The following is a 27,509-nucleotide window of genomic DNA, read 5'->3' on the forward strand; positions in this document are numbered from 1 at the left end:
CTTGTCTTGTTCATTTCTCTCACACGACACACACTCTGAACAATACAATCATCAATAAACAAGAGTCCTTAACAATTCTATATAAATAGTTTTGTGATTTTTTTTTTTTGATTTTGCTTCTCCTTTAACATATTTAATCGTAGACTAAACTAAGGTAAACTGCTCACATTTATTTTGTTGGATAAATCTTTATATATGTACGTGTGTGTGTGTATGTGTATATTTGTTGTGTTTCTGTGTGTGTTAGGAAAATGCAACGACTTTGAGCCGTTTATGGGGTTTGTTTATAGGAGCTCACAGAATTGAACCCTTTGTTGAATCAAGTGGTTTATAAAATTAATATAATTCTCAACGAATTTCTCTCACTACATTTCTAAAAAAAAGACACATTTGATTTTTGCTTGCCTACACAAAATCCCATACCAAAAATGGTCGAATCTATCTATCTGACAAATCGTTGCGATGACATTCCTCACGTTAATGCCTCTTCCTCTTGGTTAATACCCTGTTATTCAGTTGGAGCGTGCTGAGTGCTCATCCTACATGAGCACACAACACTTGCGGCTGGAACTGGTGCTGTCGCTGACCACGTCGCCGGTGATGCCGCTAAATTTGTTCACCGAACTGCTCGTTGCCGGCGATGCGACCTCAAAGTCCAGCAGGCTGCCGGGCCCTCCGCCGCCCATGGGTCCCAGTCCCAGGGGTTGGGTGGAGATCGGTGCGGTTGCTGCGCCAACTGCAGCTGATCCTCCTCCGCCGCCACCTCCTCCGTTGTTGTTGTTGTTGCTGGTGCTGTTGTTATTGTTGTTGTTGGCTCCTAAAACAGAACCATTAGTTGTTGTTGCTGTGGCTGTGGCTGTTGCTACTGCCGCTACAATGGGACTCGATGTAGTGGATGTTGTCGTTGTCGCAGTGTGATTTGAGGTCGATGATAATTCGAAATTGCTAAGGACATTCGCGGTGCGTGAGAGGGAGCGTTGTTTCTTTAAGTTCGACAAGGTCGCAGCACTGAAGCCGCCATCCATTATGGCAACATGTTGCTGCTGCTGTTGCTGTTGTTGATGTTGCTGCAACAGCATTGCATGTTGCTGTAGCTGCTGCTGATGATGTGTGCTGTTCGTGTCTGTGTGTGGTGTTGCGAGTGTGTGTGTGTGGGTGGTTGGGTTGCGTTGATGATGATGATGATGAGGCAGGCAAGCAGGCAGACGACACAGAACGAGCGACAACAACAAAAAAGAATAGAACAGAAACAAGCAAATGTTATTTAACTTTTCTCTTTTTTAAGGTTTTAATACCCTATAACCAAGTGCGGGATTGTTAGTTACAATGTGGATTAAGGTTACATGCAATTTTAGAGGATAGAAGACGAGCAATCGTAGGGAAGGGTTGAAGTTGGAGCATCCTAAGCATTGCATAAATCTAAAGAACTTTTTGCTGGTTCTGAGTTGAAAAAATCGTTTTAAGATCTACAGAAAAATTGTAGATCTACGATTTTTTTCTGTAAATCTGCATTTATCTAATCCCACATATTTATACAATTTTTCATTTTTCAGCATGAAATAAACATTAAAAGCAAATAATTTGAATGTATTTTGAAGCTAATTTCCAATATGATTGATAAAATATATTCATTAAATTCATTCACATGCACGCTGTCTGTACATTTTAGCAACCATAACTCTCTCCCCACTTTCAGGGTATATCCCCAGTCGACTAGCTAAATATTCTGTTAGTTTGGTTTAGCCGCTTAGAGGGCGGGTAGGATACTCGTATTTTCATTTTCATTTTCATTTTAGTAGAGTCGTTAAATACACATTAAACATTGACATTGACACTGGCGGAAGAAGCGCTTAAGCCGAGCATTCGCTTTGGCACACAGGTGGGTGCAGTGGCAGCAGTTGATTGCATGGATGGATGGATGGATGGTTGGATGATTGGAAAGCATGCGTGGCACGTGGCCATTGATAGAGAGATGACACCACTCACCCACTAGAACGGTGACCTGGACATTGATCTTGCCGTTAGCAGCTTCTTTGGATGACTGGAACTGCACGGCCTCGGCACTGGCCGCCGTACCCTTGTCGGTGAGAATGACGGCCGCCGCCGAGGTGGCACGCTGCATTTCTCCCACGGCACCGTCCTGGGCTCCTTTAAGGCGGAGCAGCTCATCGTTTTCGCGGCCATCGGGTGGACGACGCGATTGGAAGGAATGTGTTGCGGTTGTTGTGGATGTGGATGAAGTGATCGAAGTGGCATTGTCCAGCGCATCGGCGGACTTAGAGTGTGGCAGTAGCTGGCCAGGGCCATGGCCATTCTGGCTGGCCGTCGAGGGACGCTTCTCACCGTTGTGATTGCTGCTGCTGCTGCCGCTGCTGCCGTTACCGTAGCCATAGCCATTCGACAGGGGATCCAGCGACGCAGGTGCCCCCTCTGTTGCGGTTGCCTCCTGGGCCTGCAGGCGTAGGCGAGTCTCCTCGACGGCATCCTTTTTGGTTGTCAGCGTTTTGTCCCGCAAACTGGTCCGACGCACCGATTGCGCTCTGTTCAGAAATGCCAAATACATAGATTAATCACTGGAGGATTGACTGTGGGTCAAGGATGTGGGTTCATGCCTGGTATTGTTGCTCTGGGAGCGGCGAACGCGCCTTCGTTGCGCCTCGGCCAGTCGTTTGCTCTCCTGCTCCGTTTTCAGTTGCTCGATGCGTTCCCTAATCTCAGGATCCTCACAGATGTCTACAAGGGAATAGCAGATGGAAGGTTAATATTTGCTTATACACAGATAGAAGTATATGCACATACCTGAGGGCGTCTCATCGTCTTTGTTGCGGACATTCAAATCGGCACCGCACTGGGCCAGCATCTCAAGCACCTCAAGCTGCAAAGAATAGAGTCACAAGTGATTTATTATTATTCCGTTTGGTTTAGACTTTCGCTAAGTTTGCCTTACATGACCCCAACAGGCGGCCGCGTGCACTGGCGTCCACAGATCCTTGTCCATGGCATCCACATTGACGTGCTGCTCCAGCAGGAACTCCACCACGCGCACATACCCATTGGCGGCAGCTATGTGGAGCTGCAAGAGTTGATAAAAACGCTCAAGTTATATAGAGAATTTTCAGCATAACTTTCAGACACTCACTGGGGTGGCACACTGATAGTCCGGCTCCTCGAGATCCCCGCCAGTGCGGGCCAGTTCCATGAGATCTCGCAGCATGATGCGTTCCGTGGAGGAGCGCGTCTCGTCGATCAGCTCCTGGGTGACGCCACGCTGCGCCATCTCGCCCTCGATAAAGTCCAGCGAGTTCTCATCGTCGCACAGATCGTAGGGCATGTTGCCGTCTGTGTTGACGGCGAGCAGGTTAGCACCGTGCCGGATGAGGATGCGCACCAGCTCGAGGTGGCCGCAGGTGGCAGCCGCATGCAGCGGCGTCCATTTATCACTGTCCTGGGCATCCACATCCGCCCCGTACTCCAGCAGCAGTTGCAGCATTTGCACATTGTTGTCGATGCACGCCTGGTGCATGGCCGTCAGTCCATCCTCATTGGCCGCATCCGGCGTAATGCCGTGCTGCAACAAAGCCGCCACCTCGGGCATATCGTTGCGCGAGGCCGCCTCCAGCAGCACTACGCTGTTCTCAAAGGATATGTGCCGTCGCCCGCTCACCGTTCCGGAGCCATTGGCATGCCGAAAATGATGCGTCGTATCACCAGTTCCATTCATCAGGCTGTGCCCATGCCCAGCAACGCTGGCTGCCACTGCCGCGCTCCCTGTATTGCCCTTCGCTCGCTGCAGTTTTGCCCACTCCTTGTCCTTCTGCCGAGATAGTTTCAACTGCTGGGCACGCCGTCTAATTAAGAACAGAGTTATGAATGAGATACATGGTATTGCTTTTGGTATCTATGTACTTACAGTCTGGCCAATTGTAGGCGCTCGTGGGTGGGCAGACTCTCTACCGTTTGCATCTCGGCCACCAGATCGGCATGCTCCATCTTGAGCTGCTTCGCGTAGCTGGCATCCTCCTGGCTCTTGCGTTGTATCAGAATACCCTTAATCATTTTTGACAGCCAGACACTTGTATTCCTCACGGATATATGATATGTTTCGTCTCAGTTCTCTGTTTTCACACGCAAACTTAAAGCATTTGATGACAGCAAATTTCTGCTGCTGTTGCTCTTTCGTGTTTGTCCATGCATTTGTGTATGCAAAGTGTAATTTGCATTGTTGAATTTAATTCGATTTGATTGCAAGCCCGGAAGGAGGGCGGAGAAGGTTTTGTGTCTGCTGCCTATTGTGGTTGTGCCACGCGTCTCCTGCTACTCCTGGACAACACCCGAGGCTGCACTCATGGCAACGAGACCACGTTTATCCTTCGTCCTGCTATCTCTCTGCCCACACGCTATCTCTGTTTACTTATGATTAGGTTGGTCCTTCGTGCTCCCGTGCTCCGTGTTTATGTTTGTCCAAGCTCTCATTCGCTTTCACAGCAAATGCTCGTTGTGTTTCTGTGCAAAAGAAAAACAGACGCAAAACTCAAATAAAATATATGTAAAATTCCATAAAATTGCATAGCAAATGCAGCAGCAGCAGCTGTAAAAGCTCAAGCCTTAAATCTAGTTGGCGGATAAAAACATAAACTAAGATAAATGATCCCATTCCCTGGTTTATGAGTTACGCTGTGACGGGAGCTGGAGGTGTAGGTGCAGCGCGGTCAAGGCAATTGCGTTAATGGATCCCCATACATATCATCGCACAAGCCAGCTACTCGTACGACTCAGTCCCCTCATTCGTCGTCGCCTTATCCTCTTTATATTTATACCCTGTGCGGAAAGTGTGCGAGAGGTATATGGAGCAGAAGAAAGTGCTTTAAGAGTAACGATTATCTGGATGTCGAGCCACGTGTAATTCTACACAGGCTAACTACATCATTTAAAGAGAATATATACAAATCTGTGAGTGGCTGGTTTTGCCTGGAATTGTAAAGAAAACCAAAGAACCAAAGAAACTACTTGCTCTAGCTAGACTAGATTTAAAATACATCTCCATGGAATCATTGAACTTATATTTTTATCAATTAATCATGTTGAACAATATAAACCAAAACGCAACACAAAGAGTATTACAACATTGTTACATGTGCTTCTGGCCCAAAAGTGAATGCGCACTTTCTCAATCATTTTGCTGTCTTTTTGGGTGCGTTGAAGTGTAAGAATAATGCGGATGACGCATTGTGTCCTTAGCTCTCCCTTTCCCCATCTGCTCCTTCCCTTCTTTTGCCAAGGCTAAGACCTGCCATCGATAGCCTGGCCAATGCCTTAAGTTTCAGCCATTGCTCCACTGCCTTAAATTGCATGTCAAGAGGCCATCAGACAGACCATCCGACCGTCAGCAGCCATCAGGCATCAACCATCAACCATCAACCATCATCGAGTTAAGTTTATTTAACTCGAAGCACAAGCCACACGTCCAATCTCATGTGCAGCCAACTTGATCCTGCCAATGCGGAAGAGGAAAGGCTGATGGCGGATGGAAAGGCTTACAAAGAGAATTTCAGAGTGGAGGAAAGTGAAAAAGAAATGCCTTTCCTCCTCTTCTGCGATGCACTAAGTCGCTAATTTACTATGCCCTCTATGTCCCTCCTCGAGGGGCGAAAACATTTAAGAGAAAGGAGGGAGAAATGCGCAAAGACTAGGGGATTACCTTGAATGATTTATTATACGAGTAAAGTTCATGACAAGGAGAGAGAGAGAAAGAGAGAGGAGAGGAGGGGGTGCGATTAAGGTGCAACAAATGCTTATTTTATTTACATTTCATTTATTTCTACATGCACATTGTATTATGTACCTCCGACTACCTCGCATGTTGCATTTGTGACACCAGAAAGGGTTTGAGTAGAGAGTAACTTCTTTATAGAATATTTGATACCCCTGAAAAAAAATGTAGAGTTCAAGAAAACAACTCCACCTCTTGGCTAGAATATTCAGATCTTCTAGAACGAACAGTTTCTAATCATAAGATTATTGTCAGTGTTTGCTGTTTGCCGTGCATACTATTTCGTTTATTTTGCAAAGCTTTTATCACCGTTGCTTTGCTGGCTGTTGGTTGATGTCATTTGTCTGTTCAGTGAGAGAGAGTGTGTGCTTGCTTTATTGAGAGCCTCGCTCAGAGAGGGGAACTGCAAGAGGCGATAAGAACTGCAGCATTGTGTGTGCGAGTGGGAGGGAAGCTTGAAACGAACAAAAGAAGCTTGCATGGCTTTGCATGTTCATGTGTACATGTGTATGCACACACAAAAATCGAGAGCGGCGCTTTACCTCAAATGAAACCAGCAGCAACGCTGGCGAAGAGAGAGGCTGCGACTACGACAGCGACTGTGTCATCAGCAACGAACATAATCATTCATGTCTCCGTTCCCTCTACTGAATGGCCAATGCATTGACTGCAGCAAAATGCTGATCAATGGCAGAAAAGGTTCCTAAACACCAATGAATTCTCTGTTGGCGTGGAAATGAAAAAGATGAAATAAAAACACACAAATAATAACCGGAAAAGAGTAAACCCAGAGCAAAACCGATACATGCAATAATCTGGTGGCCAGAACACTAACAGAAATCCCAAGGAAATCGGAAACCAGGCACGGAAATCAATTCAGCCAATATTACTTCCTCGAATGGTATGGGTGTGGGAGTGCGCGGATGTGATGGAACCACAGCACTTAAAACAAACACAAAATGTTCTTGGCAATGCAAAGAACTCTACTATATTTAGCTATTATTCTCTCACACAGTAAATTTCAACTCGAAATGCATGCCCAATCACGTTTCACTAGTTAGGAACTACAACAAATAAACGTAACATTTACAAAATCTACCTACAATATTTATTTACAGTGATGTTTGCTGATTTATTTTCATTGGAAATTTTGTTGAAGGCTTTTGGCATTCGAAATATGCAACTACATAATTCTTAATAATTACCAAATACTTACTGGTGCAAAAATAAATAATGGGAATAAATATTGGTTTCTTTGTGAAATAATCAATCAATTATTTATCTGCTGCAATATTTAGTCGCTCAATAAACCCGAAATGTTAACTTTGTACTTAATTTGGCTTTTGTGGTGAATATGAATACAAATTTCTTTATGCATCATTTACCCTCAAACAGAGAAAAGGCAAAAAGTTCGACTATTGTTAAATTAAACAATCAATCATATTGTTGCTTCTTGTTTTCCCTATGCAATGAAAAGGCTCATCTCTTTTGTCTCTCCTTGGCTTTCATCTGCTGATAGATAATCTCCACATAAGCTCTCAATTCCCTGGTAAATTTCATTTTCCATTTTCCAATTACTCTTATTTTTCGGCCATGAAATATGGTGCTTGTGTTTCTCCTGCGTATCTTCTTTCGTATTGCAGGCCATAATAGTCATCAAAAGAACAATTTAAATCGAATATCGATTATGGCCTGTGACTAACAGTACACTTTCTGGCATCCGGTTACTGCATAACGGTTTCAGGATGCATCCAATGCATGTCCTGGTTTCCTTGACGATGCTGCTGCCATTGCTGCTACTGCAGCAGTCAAGTGGATTGAAATGGCAGCACAGCCATTAAGGAAATGTTCATTTATGAGTTTTGCCAGAGATGGAAATACAAAAGGAATTTCCTTCCGTCCCCCATCCTGTTTGTGTGACCCAAAAATTGTCGATAATAACAGCTTCAGATGGGAACAACAAGTACGAAAAACCATTCAAAGTTGAGTCCTTGGGACTAAGGAACTGCCCAATCATTATGAATTTTATGGGTATTGAAAGAAAACGAAAGTTTACCGAAGAAAATGAGAGAAAAATGCGAGGGTAGATCTGAAAAACTGATCGAAAATAAAGGAAATCTTTTGTAGAAAGTTTAGTTTAGATATAAAAACTATATACCCTAGCATACCCCTTGTATAATCAATGTGTTTCATAACAGTAACAATACGGGGTGGGCGGGAAGGTCAGACTTCTGTTTCCTTTCCCGCTCTCATGTCCGTACATCAAGGCGTATGCGTGTTATCTCTGCGGTCAGTCAAAGGCCATGCCCCATCCGATTCGTGCGTGCCCTAAGCCCTCCGTTATTAATTTTGCACGCCTGGCGTTTAGTTGGATATTTATGCAACTATTTAATAATACAAAAACGAAACGAAGCAAAGAGAACGAGAAAAAATAACGCAAACAGCAAATAATTTACAGCCCCAAAGACAGGCATTAACCGATAGTAGATAAGATAGCGCCAGCTCAGCAGAATTGCCAGCCAGCCAACCCAGCCAGCCGGTCCGGGCAGCCACAAAACGAAAGTCAAAGCACACTACATTTAGCTGTCAACCAAGTGCGCTTCCCCGAACATCAAGGCAAGTGACGACGACCTCAAGAGAGCTCAAGTGAGAAGGAGACGAAGACTACAGGGTATGAAAAATAGTAAGGAATACTTGAGAGGTGCAGAGGTGAAAAGTACAGAGGCTACAAATGAATGGCCCTCGACGGACGCCATGTGCAACATGAATCCGACGGCCAGCCACAACAGCAGCAGCAGTAACAGCAACGATACCTTCGACGCATCTGTCCTGCCAGCAGGGGTCAGGGGTCGGTCAGGGGATCCTTCAGCGACGGACAACGGCCATCACTTTTAATGAGCGCCAGAGCACCAGGCAACAGCCCTAGAGAGACCAGATCTGGGGAGCATATGGCTTTGCTTTACTTGATTGCTACAGTCGTACCTGGCTATGGGCAAAGATGGGCTGATGAAATTAGAGAAATTAAAGGGGTTGTCCCCTAGGAAAGATGAACGAGTTTGCGACACAATTAAAATATTTTAAGTACTTTTTAAGCTTCGACAAATATTTAAAATAGGTAAATATCTTTTTTTCATAGAAACATCAATATATTTAAATTTCATTTAATAAAGAAATCACAATTAATATTATTATGAGCATTTTATGTGTATTTAATTGCAATTTAATCATTTCCTGTCGTAAATTCGCGCTATTGAGAATTTAAATGTTAATTAATAAACTGGATAATAATATTTAATTATGCAAATTTTATGTTTTGTGCAGGTTTTTATGTACATAATTCAAGTGCAAATTCTGCAAATAAAAAAAATCAAACACAAGTGCATACATTTTTCCCTTAAAATGCCCCTATCAATATTTATTTCCAATTAAAAACTTAATTTCCCTTTTCCGCATTTCGCGTTTCGCTGCTCATTAGACGCCCTACCCTGGCCCTACCTGTCCTGCCCACATAGTTGATGGCCATTCAGGCGTCTCGCAATTCTAGTTCTACTTAATTAGCACCCACTGTAGGGGCAGGAGCAGCAGCAAAGGTGAGGCATGGGAAGTGCAGCCTCATGAAGAGGGTGTCAGAACGTCCTCCACTTGTGGCGCGGGGCTTACGAGTGTCGGTGCCGCCGCTCTCATGTGTGCTCGAGGGCAGCGAATTATGTGCTTGCCACCGGAGTGCAAGTGCATTAGCACCCATTTCGAGGGGGTTGCTTTCCCTTCATGGTCGTGGCTGAGGGATGCGGATGCGGATAAGATTTTGATGCTGCATTGCAGAGCAGCGAGGAGACGAGAAGAGCAAAGAGCGATGAGCAGGATGTTTGCCTTAACCGTTGCCCAAGTGGTTCCATGGCGAGGCCATGGCATCTCTGCCACTGACTAGGCCTCACAGCCATGGCACAGCCAGGGCACTGCCAAAAACTATGCCACAAACACACAAAACCATACACAAACACATCTCTACAGCTGCGGCCGTAATAATAAGCAGGAGTCCCTGCTTCAAAGTAATGCTCGCCAGCTGCACATATACACGAAATGGAGAATGGGAATGGATGTGGTGGAAAGTGTTGCGCTACCACAGGATATACTTGGGATGGATATTTGAGTGGAAATTAGCTGTAAGCTACACATATTTACTTATAAGATGGATATGCAAAAAAAATGTTTTGCTTCTATTAACTAATATTTTCCTTCAATTTTAAAGGACCTCTAGTCTAGGCAAATACCAGGAAGCAGGTAAGCCATTCTTCACTGCAAATTTCTTTGCTTTTGTTTCCAAATTGTGCACCCATTAGCACTGCTATTATCTTGACCGCAGCTGTATAAGCACAAGTCGAGGGCACTGAAAATTATAGTTACTGCCGCCTCTACTCTTCCTCCTCCTCCGCCACCACCTCCTTTGGGTTTCGTTGTTGCCACTGTTGCTGTTGCTTCTGCTTCTGCTTTACCTTCTGTTGCTGCTTGCCACTGTTGTTGTATGTTGGCCCCAAAAATGAAAATCAAATAAAGCGATTGCACGTGAGAGCCAAGTCTCGAGTCGGAGCTGAAGCTACAGCTGAAGCTGAAGCGGCGAGAGTGGGGAAATGCGAATTGGGTTTCCAACTTTGTTGTTGTTTCCGCTTTGTTAACTCTGGGGCCTGACCGGTCCAACGCCCCGTTTTGGGAAGGATGGAGCAATAGAAGGCCCATGCAAATTAAATTTCAGTGCTGATTTGTCTGCATTGCCTGCTGCGTCGCCTCGCGTCGCGTCGCGTCTCTCAGCCTGGAACCCCCACAAACGGGGTCACAGGTGTACGAGTATTTTGTGCCAGTTAAAGTTCGTTTTGGTTGCCTGTTTCTGGGTTCCTTTTTTTTGAGACTCCTCCCTGGCCCAGTCCCTGCCAACATGGTCTCCAAGGAGACGAGCCAAATGGACATGGCCCATGTCCTGGGACCGTCCTGGCAGTGCGGCTTGCGATAAGCGACAGAGGAATGCTTACGAGCCAAAAAAAAAACAGAAACAAAACAAGCACAAAATAATGAGAGGACTTCCACATGAGGTTCGAGCGAGTTTGGGGACACAGTTTGTTGGCAACCGACAGATTCTGGCAGCATAAAGAGGATCTGAGGGTGATTAAATGAATTTTAAGGACTCTAAATGCTGCTCAGAAAGGAATACCAACAGTGTTACTGTCTAGCAGTATTTTCAACAAATTCAACACCAGAGATCAGTCGCTTTAACTCTTTTGTAATAAATGCAACAATGCAAATTGTTCAACAAAAGTTTCATTTACTATGAGAGCGGGGGTCCGGTTCGCTGTATAGCAAAATTTTTTTAATCGTATTCCGAAAACGGGAAGCCCTTTCAACCCCACCCCACCCTGCAGGAAATTCGTCTGAGAGTGCTTTTCCAACTGTAACTTCCTGCTGGGCGCAAAAAGATAATTTGCAACCGAATATGCATAAGCATAAGTGAGTAAACATTACCAACAGGAAACTGCTACTGGACAAACTTTGGCTCCATACAGAGCGACAGTTGGAGCACTCCACCCACAATGAGAGACGACCCCAAACACAGAGCCACACACCCACAGATACAAAGTGTCCATAACTGATTATCATGGAGTGCGCCAGTGCTGTATATCCCATTTTCTACAGCCACTGCCACTGCTGATGTGTTCATTCCGGTCCTTCTCCCATGCTTTCCTCCCTGATTCGTTGACCAACTGGCGTGAGCAATTTAACAGAAGCTTTGGTCATCTCTCAAAATTTAGCACGTCGTCGTGTGCTCTGGCTCTGGCTCTGGCTCTTGTTCCTCCCTCTACTCAATCAAGTTCACACAGATGACACATGTAGAGAAACCCTCATTCACACCCACCCACCTAGCCACACGCCCCCTCCTGTCAGCATGACGTGGCATGTCCTTGCTCTGATCCCACTGCTGCTCTCCTTTCCCTCTCCTCTCCATCAATTTCATTCATTTGTTTAAGCTTCGCCTGCCATCATTTTTGTAATTTTTCTTCAACAGCTTAACGATGTACTGGAAGTGACACTGAGGGAAATCTGAAGAAAACCACAAAAGGAGATTCTTCTTTTGGGAAAGTTCACTTTAAAATGCATAACGTTTTCTCACAAAATTGTCTGCAGGAATTTATTCTTATGGGAATTGTGTTGGTTTTATTTTATCCTCTAACTCTTTTCCAGCTAGCCAAAAATTGCCACTAACCAACAAGTGGCTTTGGCTTGCAATCAAAAAGTGTTTATAATTGACTCCTATTCCAATGGGTTGTCACACACTCGAATATTTCTGTGACATTTTATTCTTTTTATGTGACGCTGATCTTCTTAACCCTTGGCAAACACTTTCAGCTTCTTGTTATGCTTCTTCTTAATGTTATTCTTATTGTTCTTGTTCTTGTTAATTTTATTTTCTCTCAGTGTAGCGCTGCTCTTTTTACCCCTTGGCAATCACCATCCACTTCTTCTGCTTTTTCCTTCCCTTTCCAACCCTTCTTCTCATGAATTTTCTTCTTTTTCCGCTTCACATTAAATGCGTCATTTTTTGTTTATTTCATTGGTGTTGTTGTTTTTCTGGCTGCTGCTGTAGTTCTTGTTGTTGTGTATTTACCGCAATGACGAGCTCTCGGTGACCTTAAGGCGCCACCGCCACCTACAGTTCAGCTCAATTGTTTGCGTATTGGTTTAATTATTTGTCATTCGCACCCTTTCGCACCCACCGTCCCAGCATTAAGTGCCCATTTTACGTATCTCGCTTGCTCTCTTACTCTTTCCCTCAAGCTCTGTTTGTGCTGCTCCTCCATCTCTCTCCCCGCCACTGTATCCAACTCTGCCACGCTTTTTGCCTTGCCGGCGCCTACAGCCCCTGCTGCTCATTTATTTATATTTATGCCAGCGGCTTATTTTCATTTCGCTGACCCACTGCTAGATGTCCCTTTCCCACCTCACACTCTCACACACACTTCTACACTCCCCTTGGCACTGCCCTTTCTTTCGCCGCTTCCCTGATGCTTTCATCCTCTCACCTGCCTTCTGTTCGCACTCCCCAGCCTCTTCTTTTTCTCGCTCCCAAACTTTGCCCATTTGGCACGTGTCTTTGTTGTTAAATTGCTCTTTATGTTGATGTTGCTGTAGTTATTTATACCCCTTGAAGTGGGGTATTATGAGATTGAAACGAAATAAATAAGGAATTTCCATTGCCATTTAGTAGGAGTATATTATGTTATATTATTATTATTAAAACTTCTTCTCTAACACTTTGCACAAATCTAGAGGTACGATTGCTGTGAAAAAAAATTCTTTCTGAGTGATAATTCTTGCATTTCTGAAGATAATCGAATTGTAAGAATAATATCGTATGGTCACAAAAGCCACAATAGATTACAAACAAATCTGTGACAATAATCCAAATATTCCAATTCCAAACCTACTCTTAAAACGTAGCTATGCCTATCCCTAGGGTATCAAAAGTTTCCGTAATTTCTCACTCATAATGTTCATGCTACTGCTGCTGCCGTTCTTTTGCCGTTTCTGGTGCGTGGTTGCATTTATTTATGTGAGCGCAAAGAGGAAAATTGTGTCGACACCGCCCGCTGCTTTTCGCTTTTATTTTTAATTTTTTTTTTTTGAGCTTTTGCTCTTGCAGGTGAAATATTTTTAATTAAAAAATCTTTTATTTAAGCGACCGTCAAGCCTTTCGTATCCTCATCAACGCCTGCCTGCCTTTCAGTGTTTTTATGTTAATACTTTTAGCATATGCACAAACAACAAATGGGTTTCACCTATTACTATTTTCACTTTCTTAATGGGTGTGATGCGTGGGGGCGAATGTTTATTAACTATTTTAAACGCTTCTGGATTAAGATTGCAAGTGGTTTTTCAGGGATTGTGGATAAAGGTGGAACGGTGTGGAACGTGGGATATTCTTATACATTTTCTTGTTAAATTTTGCTATTTAGTTACCTTAATACTTAATAATGCTCCACTTATTTTGTGTAAATGGCTCAAGCATCTGTTGTTATATCATCTTACCTATAATGAAAGAGATTAACTTTAATTAATTAATGTAAAATCAATATATAATAACAACAAATTACATATCTACGAGTGTACATTATTCACAAGTCTACTAATAATTATTCCATTTTCTGTAACAACATCAAGGCTGTCAAATTATTTACACATTAAACAGCCGCAACGAAATTCAAAAGAAAATCATTAGCTACAAATTTCCATATCCATTTCCATTTTTAGACATTATTCAGGGTTTTCACGTGTCTTCCTCACACGGAATGACGGATTCTTGTCCTTTTGGGGGTTGAAACGGAGATGTCCCCACATCGCACTTACAAACATACAAACATATGTATACATAAGTATGTATGTACATTACATCCTACCCATTCGCAGACAGGTGTCGCATTTTTAATAGTTACCGTATCCTCCCAGCAGTGCACTTTCTTCACTCTTCCGCATTGCACTCTCTCCCACATTTACAAATATGTATACATATGGTCTTTTCTCGCTCTATAAGCTTTAATGCAGTTTGCTTGTTGCCATTAAAAATATTAATTTTATTCATTTCAGCCATAAGTGAAGTAAACTATTATTTGAAATGACATCAAGACATTAAGAACGGTTACATCTTTTGTACATATGTACATTCTTGAATGAAAAATATAACTATTTAATCGTATTAATTGTGTAACAATTAATCTGTGTAACAGATGGTAATAAAAGATATTATTAAAATATGAACATAATATGTTAAATATTTTTGCGAATTTTTTTCTGGATAGTACGGTGGAAATTGAGCACTTAGAAATATAAGACACCTTTACCTTGTCCAGCCTGTACCCGAAAATTCGTTAACTTTTGTTCTACTGTTTTTGTTGTTGCTGCTTCTACTTTTCTTTTATTTGTTGTGCAGGCTGCAGGCTTCTCTACGGCTTTTGCTGTTGTTGCTGCGGCTGTTATTTTCGATGGGTACCCTCCCACATCCACCCCACGACACCAAAAATGAAAACTCTTTGCTGTCCCGCCACCCCCGCTCGTCAGGTGAAATATCTATGCGTCCCAGATTTTTAACAAGGTTAAAACACACACAGATACACAAACACCGACACACACATGACCGAAAGTTTTTCCATTTTCCATTTCCCCTTCCCACCCAGTGTTGTTGCTATTTCTGTGGCTGTTACTGTACCGTTCTCCCTCTCTTTATTTTGCCATTTCGGTCATTTGTAGAGCCCCCCTCCACCGCTTCTCCCCTTATGCTCTATGGGGCATTAGGGGCTCCTATGGGGGCTTTTGCAATATAGCGAAACGGTGTCAAACGGATATGCATGTTGATTTAATTTGCACCTTCGTTTAAACGCTCTAGTGTCCCCTCCTAATCCGAACCCCCTCCACCCCGTTCTCATTCCACAGCAACGTGCAAAAAGTAAATTATTTTTGCGCCGTGCTCGTAAATTAGTCTCACGGATAGGAGCTGCAGGTCCCTGCGGTGGGTGCTGCACGCGGGTGTGCTCCTCTGTTCTACTTCTCCATAGACCGGCATAACAAATACACACATACATACAAACATACACATCAGGCTTTGTGTATGGGTGGGTCTTTGTCCTGTGTGCAAAAATCAACGCTAGCTAATTGCGCGATTTTTATCACCGCCAATATATAAATGAGGGCGCCACTTCCCACGGGAGAGGGGAAAGGTAATTGCCCAAACAAAGACCACCTTTAGTTTTTCGATTTTACAGAAAGTTGGTTGAAAGCTCCCAATATATGTTGGCCATATAAGTCTCTGTCTGAATTTGCTTGGTGCAAAATATTTTCCAACTTTATTAGCCATAAAAAGCTTCCTGCAGAGATTCCTCTTCCTACTTAGCGTCCATCCGACCATCCATCCACAATTACAGCGTTTCCCACCATTAGTTATCCACGTGATTAATTAAACTGCGGAGACCACGGAACGTTTTAACGCTCCAGTGTGGCGTATGAGCAATGTGGCTACTGAATGATATTTTCGTTTATTTGTGCGTGCGTTTGTTTTGGGGGCAAGTGTGTGTGTGTGGCAGGCCCATAAATGTCATAATAGCGGCAGCTGGAGGCGACGAGGAAGCTGATTTCGACAGTCAACGGCACGTGTCGGTGGACCGCTCTTTATTTATTTAGTAGCTTAATAATTGAGCACGTGATCTTATAAATGTTATGACCAGTTTTGGCTCCAACCAGCCTCCTGCCATTCAGTGTCCCGTTTCCTCCGCTGCCTCCTTCCTTGGGTTACATTTTGAGGCACGTAATTGGCTTTTGAGAGTGTACTTCGAGCACACACAAACACATAAACACACACACACGGAGCACGGAGTCACACGAAACTGGGCAAATTTGTATTAAATGGCAAAGGCTACGCACAGAAGAAGGGTTTAAGAGCGGCTTATATGGGCTTAAAACGAACACCGATGCGAGAGATAGACAGACAGAGGCGACAACCCGTACCATGGGGCACGTAGCCAGGGGGCAGGGAAATGTGACCTAATTGGGAGAGGGGTACAAGTAGGGGTCCAATTATTACCAAAGACAGTGCGTGTGCCGTGTGACAATGTCTGTCCTTGCGGTTGACTGTACTTCCTGCTCCGGTCAATGATGATTGCCGGCAGCTTGTTTGCCTTCAGGGAACACGGCTTGTGGGCAAGCTTTGGGGAAGTATTGAAGTAAAGAACGGGAAATTCAATATAGGATTAATCGGACATCGTTCTCTATTATCTTCCCTTTGAAGAACTTCCAAGTATTTACCATTTTCAAGGCTGTCCTCTGTTCCTTTATCCAATTGCATATAATAGGCCTTAATTACAGTTTAATTTATTTCATATTTTCCCCTGTTTTGCATATTTCTGCTTACCTACAGCTTTTCCATAATTTTCTGTCAAATTGTCAATTGTTGTGTGAAAATTCCCACCGCCCTGCAATCTGCCACAGAAATTTTCAGGGCTATCATTATTTGTGTGGCGCAGGCAGACATCTCCGGCGAACCGAAAGTAATATTCAACAAAAATAAAATCGCTTTTGGGCCTGAATTTGATAGCCTGCTTTCCCATCGATTGTTGGCATTTCATTTCGGAAAAGTTCATTAAAACCGGCATCAATTTTCCATTCCGTTTTCCGCCCAAAAGTGGAGTATATTTTCACGCCTGTTTAAATAACATAATTCCACAAATATGTAAATTCTCTCTCTCTCTATTTGCGGATAAAGTGTGTTTGAAATTTGCATAATTTAAATTGATTTATTGGCAGAGATTCTTGTGTAAATATTAAGACAACTTTGAATCCTAAATCTACTCTGGCAACAGCGTCGTAGTAATTGTTCGTCAATCACTCTAGTGGAGTACCCTCTGTACCTTTGCAGTGCCACAACACCTACGCACGCCGCACACATTTTATCTTTCGAATTATCTGCATTTTCCTCTTTTATCTCTCACATATCAATACACTTATCTAATGCAATGCGAACACAAACCCACACACCGGTGGAGTATGTAGAGGAACAAAAAAAATCCCATTCGATTATCTTCTTGCTTTCTATTTAGCTCTAACGAGCTCGCTCTTTATTATACCTTAAGAGTATGAGGGGTATCATGGCTCATATATTCCATTGATGGCAGTACCTACGACTCGTGGTAATACAATTGTAAAGACAAAAGTTTCCTACCTCAGTCGAATGGATTGCTCTAAGCTTTAAGGCATCTTTCTGCTAAATCCCTATTAAAGTAAGGGTATTAAGATCTCAAGCTATCGACTTTCCCTGCTAGCTTTTTCTACTTTGTATTGACCAAAAAAAAAAGTGGAGCGCAAAAAGTAGTACACCGAACAAAACGTGAAGCACATGGCGCCCAAGAAACGACGCAAGGAGCAGCATATGGATGCCACTTTAGAGGTAGGGAGGTAGAGCCATGTGTGTTCGTGTTTTCTTTTTTGCAAGTTTTTTCCTGATATCTGCGAAGAAAAACGTTCCTGCAAGTTTTCTTCCTTTTCTTTTTAGATGTGTTTCTTTGGTCCCTCTTTTCTCGGGTTTTTTTATTGGGTTTTTGGCAATATATTGCTGTGGAACTCCCAAATTTACATTTGTGGAAGAGACATTAGTGCGATGCATAGCAGGAATGTGCAAAAATCTACAGACAAAGAACATATTTGTGCAATTTATGATTAAATTATAGGACTAAAAGGAGTGAGAGAGAGAGAGAGTTGGTGCCATCTTTGAGTGCATCCCAGAAATGACTACCAAAAATACCCATAAATTCTCTTTGAGCGTTAGCTGAACATTTTTCAACAATTTAAAAGACTTTTCGGGATATTAAATCAAATTAGACCGCTAACATATGTATATTTGTGTACAGATGTGTTGTTGGTTTTGTGTGCGTAATGTATATTTTAAACACGTACTGCAGGGTGGATCCCAGACCCAATTCCCCATTTCCTGGCACACAATCCCAATCCCTTCCACCCACTTTCAGCCCTGCTGCTGCTTCCTTCATTTCTTGTTTCACTTCCGCCGTGACGTACAATGCACTAAAATAACAGTAAATAACGAATTTGTGAAAGTGTGTGTGAAAGGCACACACAACACACACACACACACCCTTCCATGTACACATAAATATCATCATACATGCATGACGCTGGCAGGTTCATGCTGTAGGCGTTCAGACACATGTCAAAAAGAGAGCGGTAGGGACCGAGGGAGAGAGAGGCGGGTGCGATAGAGGGGCCGCCAGTGGGTGTGTGAGAATGTGCCGATGGGTCTATAAAAGTTGCAAGGATGCACCAATAAAATGTCGCCGCCATAACGGTTAAACAACAATAACAACAAGCAGCAACAAAACAGAAACAAAGTAGGGGAAAATCTGAAGAAGAAAAAAAGTTGCCCCGCAGAGCGGTGCGACGACCGCAGGATTGACACCAGCACCACAACTGCCACTACCCCTTGACATCCACTCCGTTGACATCCAAAAGGGTAGACGAAGGCAAAAGTCCAGCCTTATACGCGGCGGCCGGGGACTTGATTGTTTTTATTGCCGCTTCTGTTCTGCCGCGGCGCCTTGGGCAGAAAAGCGGGTCGGGTCGGCATGTGGGTCCGTTACGTTGACAACCACCTTCCGCAGCACCCCTCTCTCTCTCTCGTGAAAGAGAGGCGCCCACAAAACACAATTGCGTGTATGTGTCTGTCTGGTGTGTGTGTGTGTGTGTGCGGTTTGACCCACATTTGAAGGCGTGCCGTCGCCCACGATTGTCCTTAGCTGCCTTTAGCCCATGCCTCCAGGCTTTATATTGAAATTGCAAAAATATTTCATTCCCTTCCTTGTAGCTTTTCAATATGTCACAGGGGGTTTTGCTGTCTCTGCAGCTCCCCCACTAACATATTTTTGTGTCATTGCGGAGCATTCCGGTTTGGCTGAACCTTACGGAATGGGATTTACGCGTAGCCATTTGTTAAAATTATCCATCTATCTGTGGAACATAATTACTCTTGGTGGAACTGATTGGCTGCATAAATAACTTTTTGGCAACGCTGGATATTTATGCATTGATAAAATAGTTCCTGGAGAAAAGAAAATGTACTGAATTTACGTTTTGATTCGTGTTAAAAAAATAGTTATCTGAACCATTTAACTCTCAAAGATTCAGTATTACATAGTTCCCTAGATCATGATCCACTTAGGTGCGGATACTCCCATTGAAACTGCACCCACTGCCAACCACAAGCCGTATCATTTCTCCCTTTGTTTTACCATTCACTCGCCCACTCAATTGGCATTTTGTTCCATTGTCCAAAAGTCCACTCAACTTGCAACGTTTGACATTTTACACTTATCCCCACAGAACATAGTACATTGTACACTGTACACGACGAATAGAAGTAGGTATATTGGATGTTTCGCTGTATTCTCTGTGCCTGCTTGGAAATGGAATATATAGCACACATTTTTGGGCTCCATCTACGGGGTTTAAGTGGCCTTAAGTGGATTAATTTAAATCATTTGCTTCTTGTTTTTGTTGTTGTGTCAAATTGTGCGATGCGTTTGCGGTTGTTCTTATGGTCCGTCGTTTTTGATAAATGGATTTTCCATGCGATGAATTTTCCCAAAGCCATCGGGGTAGAGGAAATGGCAATGGAGGGGGAATGGGAATGGCACGGCAGCGGCAGCGACAACGGCAACGACATCCATTAAAGCAATGTCTCTCTCCTCAACTTTTCTTGACATTTTTACACACGAATGAGTTTTTTGAATCAATTTTTGTGTTGAATCGTAAAAAATGTAGGAACGTACGTACATATTTTCATAATCTCTGAGTTGCTGAATACGTGAAAGGAAAATCAGCTAGCGAGGGCGTGGAAGGCTGGACCAGGGAGACCTGTCAATTGACTGACTTTATTGATCATCCCTCGGAGATATTTCGGATAACGCAGTGAATGAGCTGTCAATTTTATGCATCGCCCACAAATCCCAACCATGAAACTTGAAGAAGCCCCCAAATAATAATAACAAAGCGCTGGATTAACTTTAATAACCCGCAAGACAGCCAGACAGCAGACAGCCAAGCAGCCAGACAGGCAGCTGCATTAACACTTACTAGAGGGCTATCGGGTACCGTCAAGAAGCCAATATTCTTTGGCCCAAATCGATATTTTGTTGCGGCAACAAAGCCCTGGGACACCCCTAATCAGGCGAATATTATGGAAATTGCTCGATTTACGAGCGGGGGGTTTACGGTTTATTGCAGGAGCATTAATATTCTTCAACAAGTCTCAGCCTTGAGTTTTATTTTTCATTTCAGTCTGTGGATAGCCCGAGCATAAAGAAAATTTGCTCATCAAAATGCTGCAAAATGTAGAAAAAAATGCTTACGGATGGCATTTTTTTGGTTGTCTGCCACACACAGACACACAAACAAAGGGCAATGGAGAGGTCGAATGTTTTCATTGGGATCCCCATTACAAATCCAAAGCTCAGCAAAGGATGAATATGCAAACGCAGGTTTTAGCTTTTTTCACTTGGCATTTTCTATCTGTTTTGTCTTTTTCTCTGTGCTGCTCAGTCACCGCTTAGTCTCTAAAGTGGATAAGCTTCTGAAGGCTACAAACGATCCAATACAAATCTAAAGCTCAGCTCAGCTTCTGTTTTCTCTATCTATTTGCATCTCATGAGTAGAAAAGACAAGAGTTTGAAGAAAATGTGTGTTAGAAAGAGCGAGCAGTATTTGTGCTTCTGATGATTGGTACACACTGTTTAATATGCTATTTCCATTCCGTAAATAAATCTAACAAAACAAGAAGCTTCTTGAATGATATGCCCATGCTTTCTGCTTCATAGCCAATCCGTTCACTCACTCTCTGCCACTTAAATAGCATATCAAATAGCACAAATGCTTGCTAACAAGCAACAGGAGTATAAGCTTATGCCTCTGTCTGTCACTACTTTGTGTCATTTAATAGTACTTCTGTGAGTCACTGGAGAAGGAAAATTAAGGAAGGTAGTTACATGATATAGTAAGTAATTCCTCAAACAAGACACATTCCATCAAGTAAGCCTCAGACACTCATTTCTCTCATTTAATTCTCTCATACGTTTCCTCATTCATTTGCCTTACCTAACACAGCTCGCTCTGCTTCCTATTTCCACTCTTATTCTCTTTCTATTTTTGTTTATGTTTTGAAGCTGGGATTATCTGCATAAATTTTGGCAAAAGCCACGCCTGGCACGCTTCTAATTAGCGAAAACCAACAGAAAATTACTCTAAAGAACAGAAATTTGCTTATGAAATGTAAAAACTGGAAAAACAGAAAGAGAAAGAAATGCTAAAGTGAAATCTCCCTTCTTGAATAAATCCTACAACGGAGGGGAGTGGCCTCTGCAGCAGCCTCCACAATTAGCATAATTCGACAGAGCAGGAAGTAAAGACATTGCAGGGCGCAGAGGGCAGAAGCAAAATCTATGTAAATCCCAAAAGTAAAGTCTTAAAGGACTTAATGCCAAACGTACAACCTGCCGTACAGGCTGTGGGCGCGGGGAATCGCAGTGACCAAAAAAGCAACAAATTGGCAACCGATTAGCCGTCTACGAAAAACAGTTGGCCATTTTGCGGTGCGGCTACTAAATTGCAAAACGATTGCAGCCAGAAACCCCGTCAATGGTTTTCCACTGCGCCTCCCCCAGTGGCCAAAAAATGTCACAACAGAGCGAAAAACGGAAACGGCTGGATGCTGCTGGCATAAAGTGAAATAAAGAGAGCGGAGTAAGGCCACCGTTTCCGTTTGGGCAGAGGCAGAGTACGAAATGAAAATACAATTTGGCCGAGAGCGGGTTGAATGGACAAATTATGGCCATAACAGCGGAAAAGCCGAGTTAAAGCGCAGAGTACGGAACAAAAGAGAATTCAATTCAGTTTCCATTTCATTGATAAGAAAATTCTTTAACGAAGAAAGAGAATGTGAAAGATTCTAGAGGTATAATCAATAAGAGGCATGTCATAATTTATGGCAACCTGTCATCACAAATTGCAGGGCGTAAATATAAAACTAAGAGAAACCAAGGAAATAAGAACACCAATAACTACTACACACACAAATGCATATCAACACACATAAATTTATAGTAAATCTTGTAAGACCAAAAGCCAATTGAAAAAGTTATTTTCAGCTGCTTGATATTGTTTTTTTGTGGCTCCTTTTTTGCTTTTTGGGTATTATCTATTTTTTCATTAGATGTGTCACATCGTTCAGGATGTATGGACTAGGAAATTCAATAGAGCAATCAGTTATTTATTTCAAAGTTTACTCTCGCGTGAGTACAACCTTTCTGTAGGGCCAGAGGTAAATGTAGGTTAATGTATACCCAGAAATTAAACCCAGAAATTAAACCCAGAAATGATAAATTTACTAAATAAGTTAATCATTCGCTAACGTCTTTAAAGTTTAATGGTAGAAACTTCAACAAAACCCATCGAGAGACCCTCGAGTGCCTCGGCACCCACTCACAGAGCACATCAAACTTCTGGCAGCCACAATTTGGTTCCTCCTTCAGATCGTTTGAGGGTATTAAAAGCCTCAGTAATCCCAAAACATGAGCCACTCACTCCTTCTTCTTCGCCCACACAAAAAGTTCTTCTTCGTGATATTTTTTCTTTGCTGCCAAACTGGAACTTTCATTGAGGCCAATTTGGTGGCTAAAGGACACAAGTTGTTATTGGCACTCGGATATGTTTGTGAATGGATTGGCATTCCACATGGAAGAAAACTTTTACCCGAACGTAAATTAAAGTTGTTAAAGTTTCTGCTTTTCCCTGTGGTTAATGCTGAGAAGGATTTCAATGCCAGGACTAGGACTATAAATAAATATTTTAATTAAAAGTTTCGAAGGGAATTTGTTAACCGTAGAGATTTTAATGCCTCGTACCAGAGGCAAAATAATTTATTGCTCTGAAAATAGGAGGTGTCTGTGTTTGGATTGGTCCATGGGGAACAAGGATCGAGGAGTGGCAGTACGTATAGAAGTAAAATGAATTTAATGCCATGTATTCTTAAAGGGTCAAATATTTGAAAAACCATTAAAGTGCCTTTACTTAATGGCAATAATAATAATTCAAATTCATGTAATTTCGTATTTTTGCGAAAATTCTCAAATCTGTCATCGAAATCATTCTATCATCCTATCCGATTCATAGACAAAATAATTGCCTTTCAAATGACAAAAATGTCAGTTGTAGTGGAGAAACCAGACATGAAGGTGGGAATTAAAATTCTGTGGAAATTCAACCCAGGACAACTGGCGACATGCGTCAAATTTGAAATTTGAATTTTTAGGGAGATGTTAGATTATTAATTGGGGTTTAAAATTCGATGGAAATTTTGTTTTCTTCAAATTTATTGCAAGTATTTTTTTGTAAGTTTGAAAAAGTAAATAAATTTCTGATAGAGCAGTGCCTTATATTAGTGCATAATTATGTTTATTTGCTATTATAACTTTCAATCATTTTCGAATGTATATTTAGTATTTAGCTGTAAGTTTTATTGATTTGTTTATTTCTCGTTTATGAATATTTGTATGCTAATTCGCCGATTGCTTCCTATTTATTTAAAATATTTATTGTTTATGCTTCTTAATTTTTTGTGAATATAAAGTTTCATTTACCTTTTTGTTGTGTTTATTTAATTGGTTTTCGTGTTCCTTCGTGTTTCGCTTAAGTAATCTCTATCACAAGATTGCAATTAATACGCTCAAAGTTTATTATTTTATTGTTGTATTGCAGTGCTAATATTTGTATTGCACTTTCTGCAGCAATCGAACAAAAAAGGGAAACGAAAAAGAGAACAAAACGTAAAGGGAAAATATCAGAATTGAATGGAATGTGAGTGGGGGGAGGAGGAGGACATCTATTGTTCTGTTCTTTTGTTTGTTTGTTTGTGTGCTTGCCTCCTGCCCCGTCGCTCACTTACATACTCTTACGTAGGAATCGAATCGCTTCGCATCGGAATCGCATGCCATCAAAAACGACGAATAATTTCCCGTTTACACCCTCCCGCCCACATGGAAGTACCTAAAACCAGTATGACATTTACTGAACGGATGAATTTGTTGTCAACTGTTGTCAACAACAAACCAAATGAATACACGTTTCAACACATTTACCAACACTTTTTAATTTAAAACTGCTTTCAGCTTTTTTAACCAGTCTGAGATAGTCTCCGGAAAAGAGCTTATACCTAGAAGTAATGGTTTAACAAGTGGATGATTTCTGAGCAGAATCCCACCTTCTACCACTTCACTTTCTAAGGACCTGAAGGGGGAACATTTTTCCAGGAAATCCAATCCACTCGTGAAAACTGTCAAGCAAGACGGAAATGTCCGCAGATAGTTCCAAGAAGCAGGAAAAATACACAAAACTTTTACAGCTGTAGACTTTTTATAAAAGTTAGCTTGTATTTTTCAAGAGGCTTTATAAATGGAAGTATGAGAATTATTTGCATATTCATATCCTTATAGACGCACATTATTTGTCCCACATCGGGTGCGTTAGTACCCTTAAGCGAATGTCATACGGGATTGACTAGCAGCAATCATGCATACAATCTATCTATCGCCTTTTTTATACCGTTGCTTATCTTACGCCGCCATACGATGCGATGCGGTGCGACACGTCACGTGAAGAGGCAAATATAGCAAAAGGGAGAGGGTGTAGAGAGGCAAAGAGCGAACGAAATTACAATTTCCGTTTACTTTGGTGCACACTTTTTGTCAACGCTTTTGAGGGCCACACACTTTTCGATCAAACTGTTTTTTGCCGCCTTATCGACACATTGATTTCGATTAGTTCTTACTCTAGTATTCCGTACGGCTGTGTTCTTATCTCATTTTGTTCTGAAATAATTTTCATTTTCATTTACATTCTGATTTCGCATTTGCAATGCCGTTCCGGGTAACACAAACAACGTTTAACGAGCGGGCAACACACGGCACACGGTAGCGTATACGTAATAAACTGCTGGAGCCCGTATTAAGTATCCGCGTGCGAAGGTAACTGCTGCTGGGTGGTGGCGAGTGTTGCCGCTGCAGCCACAGAACTGCGACTGAAAGACGGCGGACGCTAACGAAAGCGAGAAACCGTTTGAAATATGGCCAAGCGCCAAAGCGTGCCCAAAATGCCGCATCGTAGTCGTTCTCCCCTTCGTGGCAGGGCACGAAGTACTCCACTCCCCTTTCGACGCCCTGCCAATAGGCGCAGCAGACATGGTGGCTGGGAAAGGGGAGCAGGGTAAAGCAGGAGCAGTCTGGCCATGAATGAGTGAGTGTCGTTTGATAAGTGGGAGGTGGGTGAGAGCACAACCAGAGACAAAGAGTGAGAGAGCGAGTGAGTGCCAGGAAGGTAGAGAGAGCAAGTCACGAACTGAAAGCCGAATGATGTGACAGTGGATGCCCGGAATATTGGGCATACCCATATAATGCATCTAGATTGAAAAAGGTGTTTAAATGTACGAAAAATGATTAATAGTACATTAATATCGACAGATGTCCCAATCCACCTTTTTGGCAAGTGCTCACCCCACATAAATCTACCCTGCATTGGCCCAACCGGCAGAGAGATTTAGACTGTTGTTATGCTCTCTCACATTTACTTGCTCTCTTTAGCGGTGTTCTCTCGAGCGCTCTCACTGTCTCTCTGTGTCGGCGCCACAAACAGCTGCTCGATGTTTATTTGTTTGTTTTCGCCCGCCGCCTAATCCCCCCACCAAAGTTCTTACGGGTACTGGTACTGGGTGCTTCCCGGATCTTGCTTCCGCATCTTGACTGCTGCTGGCGCAGTTTTCACCTAACTTTTGCCTTCTCCCATGGAAGTAGAGCCCCGCCTGGAGCTGATGCCGTCGCCTTCTTTATGACAGCCGCCGCCACATCGACTTTTATGGCCATCAAATTGTTTCCGAAACGTTGCGCCATTGAAGGCTATGTATCGCACAGGGGAGACGAAGGGAACTGTCGGTTTAGTGGGTTCTTCCTTCCCCCTTTCCCCTGGCACTTTTATCGCTTCTCTATCTTGGTCCGGTTTATCAATTGCCCGCCCCTCATTCCGCAGATTTTGCACAAAGATTTGCTCCATTTCACTTGCCCTGCTCGTACCGCCCATACATATATTTGTTTGCCGCCCATTTGCCATTGGTTTCATCATTGTTTATACAGAGCACCCTATATTTGCTGGGAAACTTGGGGGTTTTTATCGATCAGCTTCGGATCATAAAAGTTAAGTAGATATTTAGGCATTGCTTCAGCCATTCAATGACTTTGGGTAATAACATTTAAAATATAGAACCTATATTATAGATTGTACATTTAAGTAAAATTATATCTAAATAAGACAGTTTCATCAAATGTTAAATGTTAAATCATATTTTCATAGTATATGGGAGCCACGGAGCCTCCGACAGCCCTTTTTCAGGAACCAAAAACCAAAAAGCTCCTCACCGTCCCCACAGCTTCATTATAACCTGCGTGTCATCTTCTCCTTTTACCTCGCCTCGCTCATTATAGGACATACCGTAGTTGCATAACTCCCCTCCTCCCGGCCCCTTGTCTGCCATGCCACCCTCACAAAGTTTAGCACTTTGCCTGGCACTTATTTGGTGAAATATTTCGCATAGCGAGAGAAAAAAGTACACGCGAGTGAGGTCGAATGACGGAATTCACGTCAGAACAAAATTCAACTTGAACTTCAGTTGGAATTTGTGTTGTGCCTTTTTCCTTGTTCTGCTTGTTCTTGATGCTGCCTTCGGCTGCTTTGCTCTGCTCTGCTCTGCACTGCTCTGCTACTGTGCATCGCTCGTCTTGCTTGCATTGTTTACATTTCTCTCTTCCCCGCACTCACTCGTTCTCTCTTTCACTCACTCACTTTACGGTTATTTATTTGCTTTTTGATACCCTGGTACTTTCTGAATCCCAGCTGGGATGTGGTGTATGTGACAAATGTGAGGATATGTTTCTTTAATGGTATCAAAGCAGACTTTAGTTTAGTTAGCACAACATCTTTGTAATTAGAGACTCAATGTTGATTCATTATATAAAGTTTATATGAGCCTGCAAAAATATCCCTCTTCTACAACATAAGCAGTTCGTTGTTTAAATGCTTACTGCCTGATGAATGGGTATCCCTTAGT

At 42.6% G+C, this 27,509-nt stretch overlaps 1 protein-coding gene across 2 annotated transcripts; it reads right to left on the minus strand.

The window, feature by feature from the left end:
* Window positions 1-84: 84 nt before the first annotated feature.
* LOC117580240 (protein phosphatase 1 regulatory subunit 16A) lies at window positions 85-25,425 on the minus strand. 2 transcript variants are annotated; one of them, XM_034266661.1, is made up of 9 exons: window positions 25,251-25,425; window positions 23,998-24,138; window positions 3,911-4,503; window positions 3,140-3,848; window positions 2,948-3,073; window positions 2,800-2,875; window positions 2,613-2,733; window positions 1,987-2,540; window positions 85-1,123 (listed from the first exon to the last, which is right to left on the minus strand). In XM_034266661.1, the coding sequence occupies exons 3-9, from the start codon at window positions 4,054-4,056 to the stop codon at window positions 540-542; spliced, it is 2,316 nt and encodes a 771-aa protein (XP_034122552.1). In that variant the 5' UTR covers window positions 4,057-4,503; window positions 23,998-24,138; window positions 25,251-25,425; the 3' UTR covers window positions 85-539. The 2 variants fall into 2 exon arrangements, with proteins under 2 accessions (XP_034122552.1, XP_034122553.1); XM_034266662.1 differs by having other exon boundaries at window positions 85-817; window positions 25,251-25,421.
* Between the last annotated feature and the right edge of the window lie 2,084 nt (window positions 25,426-27,509).

The sequence above is a fragment of the Drosophila guanche genome, unplaced genomic scaffold, assembly GCF_900245975.1.
Source record: "Drosophila guanche unplaced genomic scaffold, DGUA_6, whole genome shotgun sequence".
NCBI classification, from domain to species: Eukaryota; Metazoa; Arthropoda; class Insecta; order Diptera; family Drosophilidae; genus Drosophila; species Drosophila guanche.

Excerpts from the sequence above, each read along its gene's own strand:
- LOC117580240 (XM_034266661.1), bottom strand. The coding sequence starts at position 4,056 with ATGATTAAGGGTATTCTGATACAACGCAAGAGCCAGGAGGATGCCAGC. Across the intron at positions 3,074-3,139 it reads ACTATCAGTGTGCCACCCCA|CTCCACATAGCTGCCGCCAA; the intron begins GTGAGTGTCTGA and ends CAACTCTTGCAG. Across the intron at positions 2,734-2,799 it reads AGACGATGAGACGCCCTCAG|ACATCTGTGAGGATCCTGAG; the intron begins GTATGTGCATAT and ends ATTCCCTTGTAG.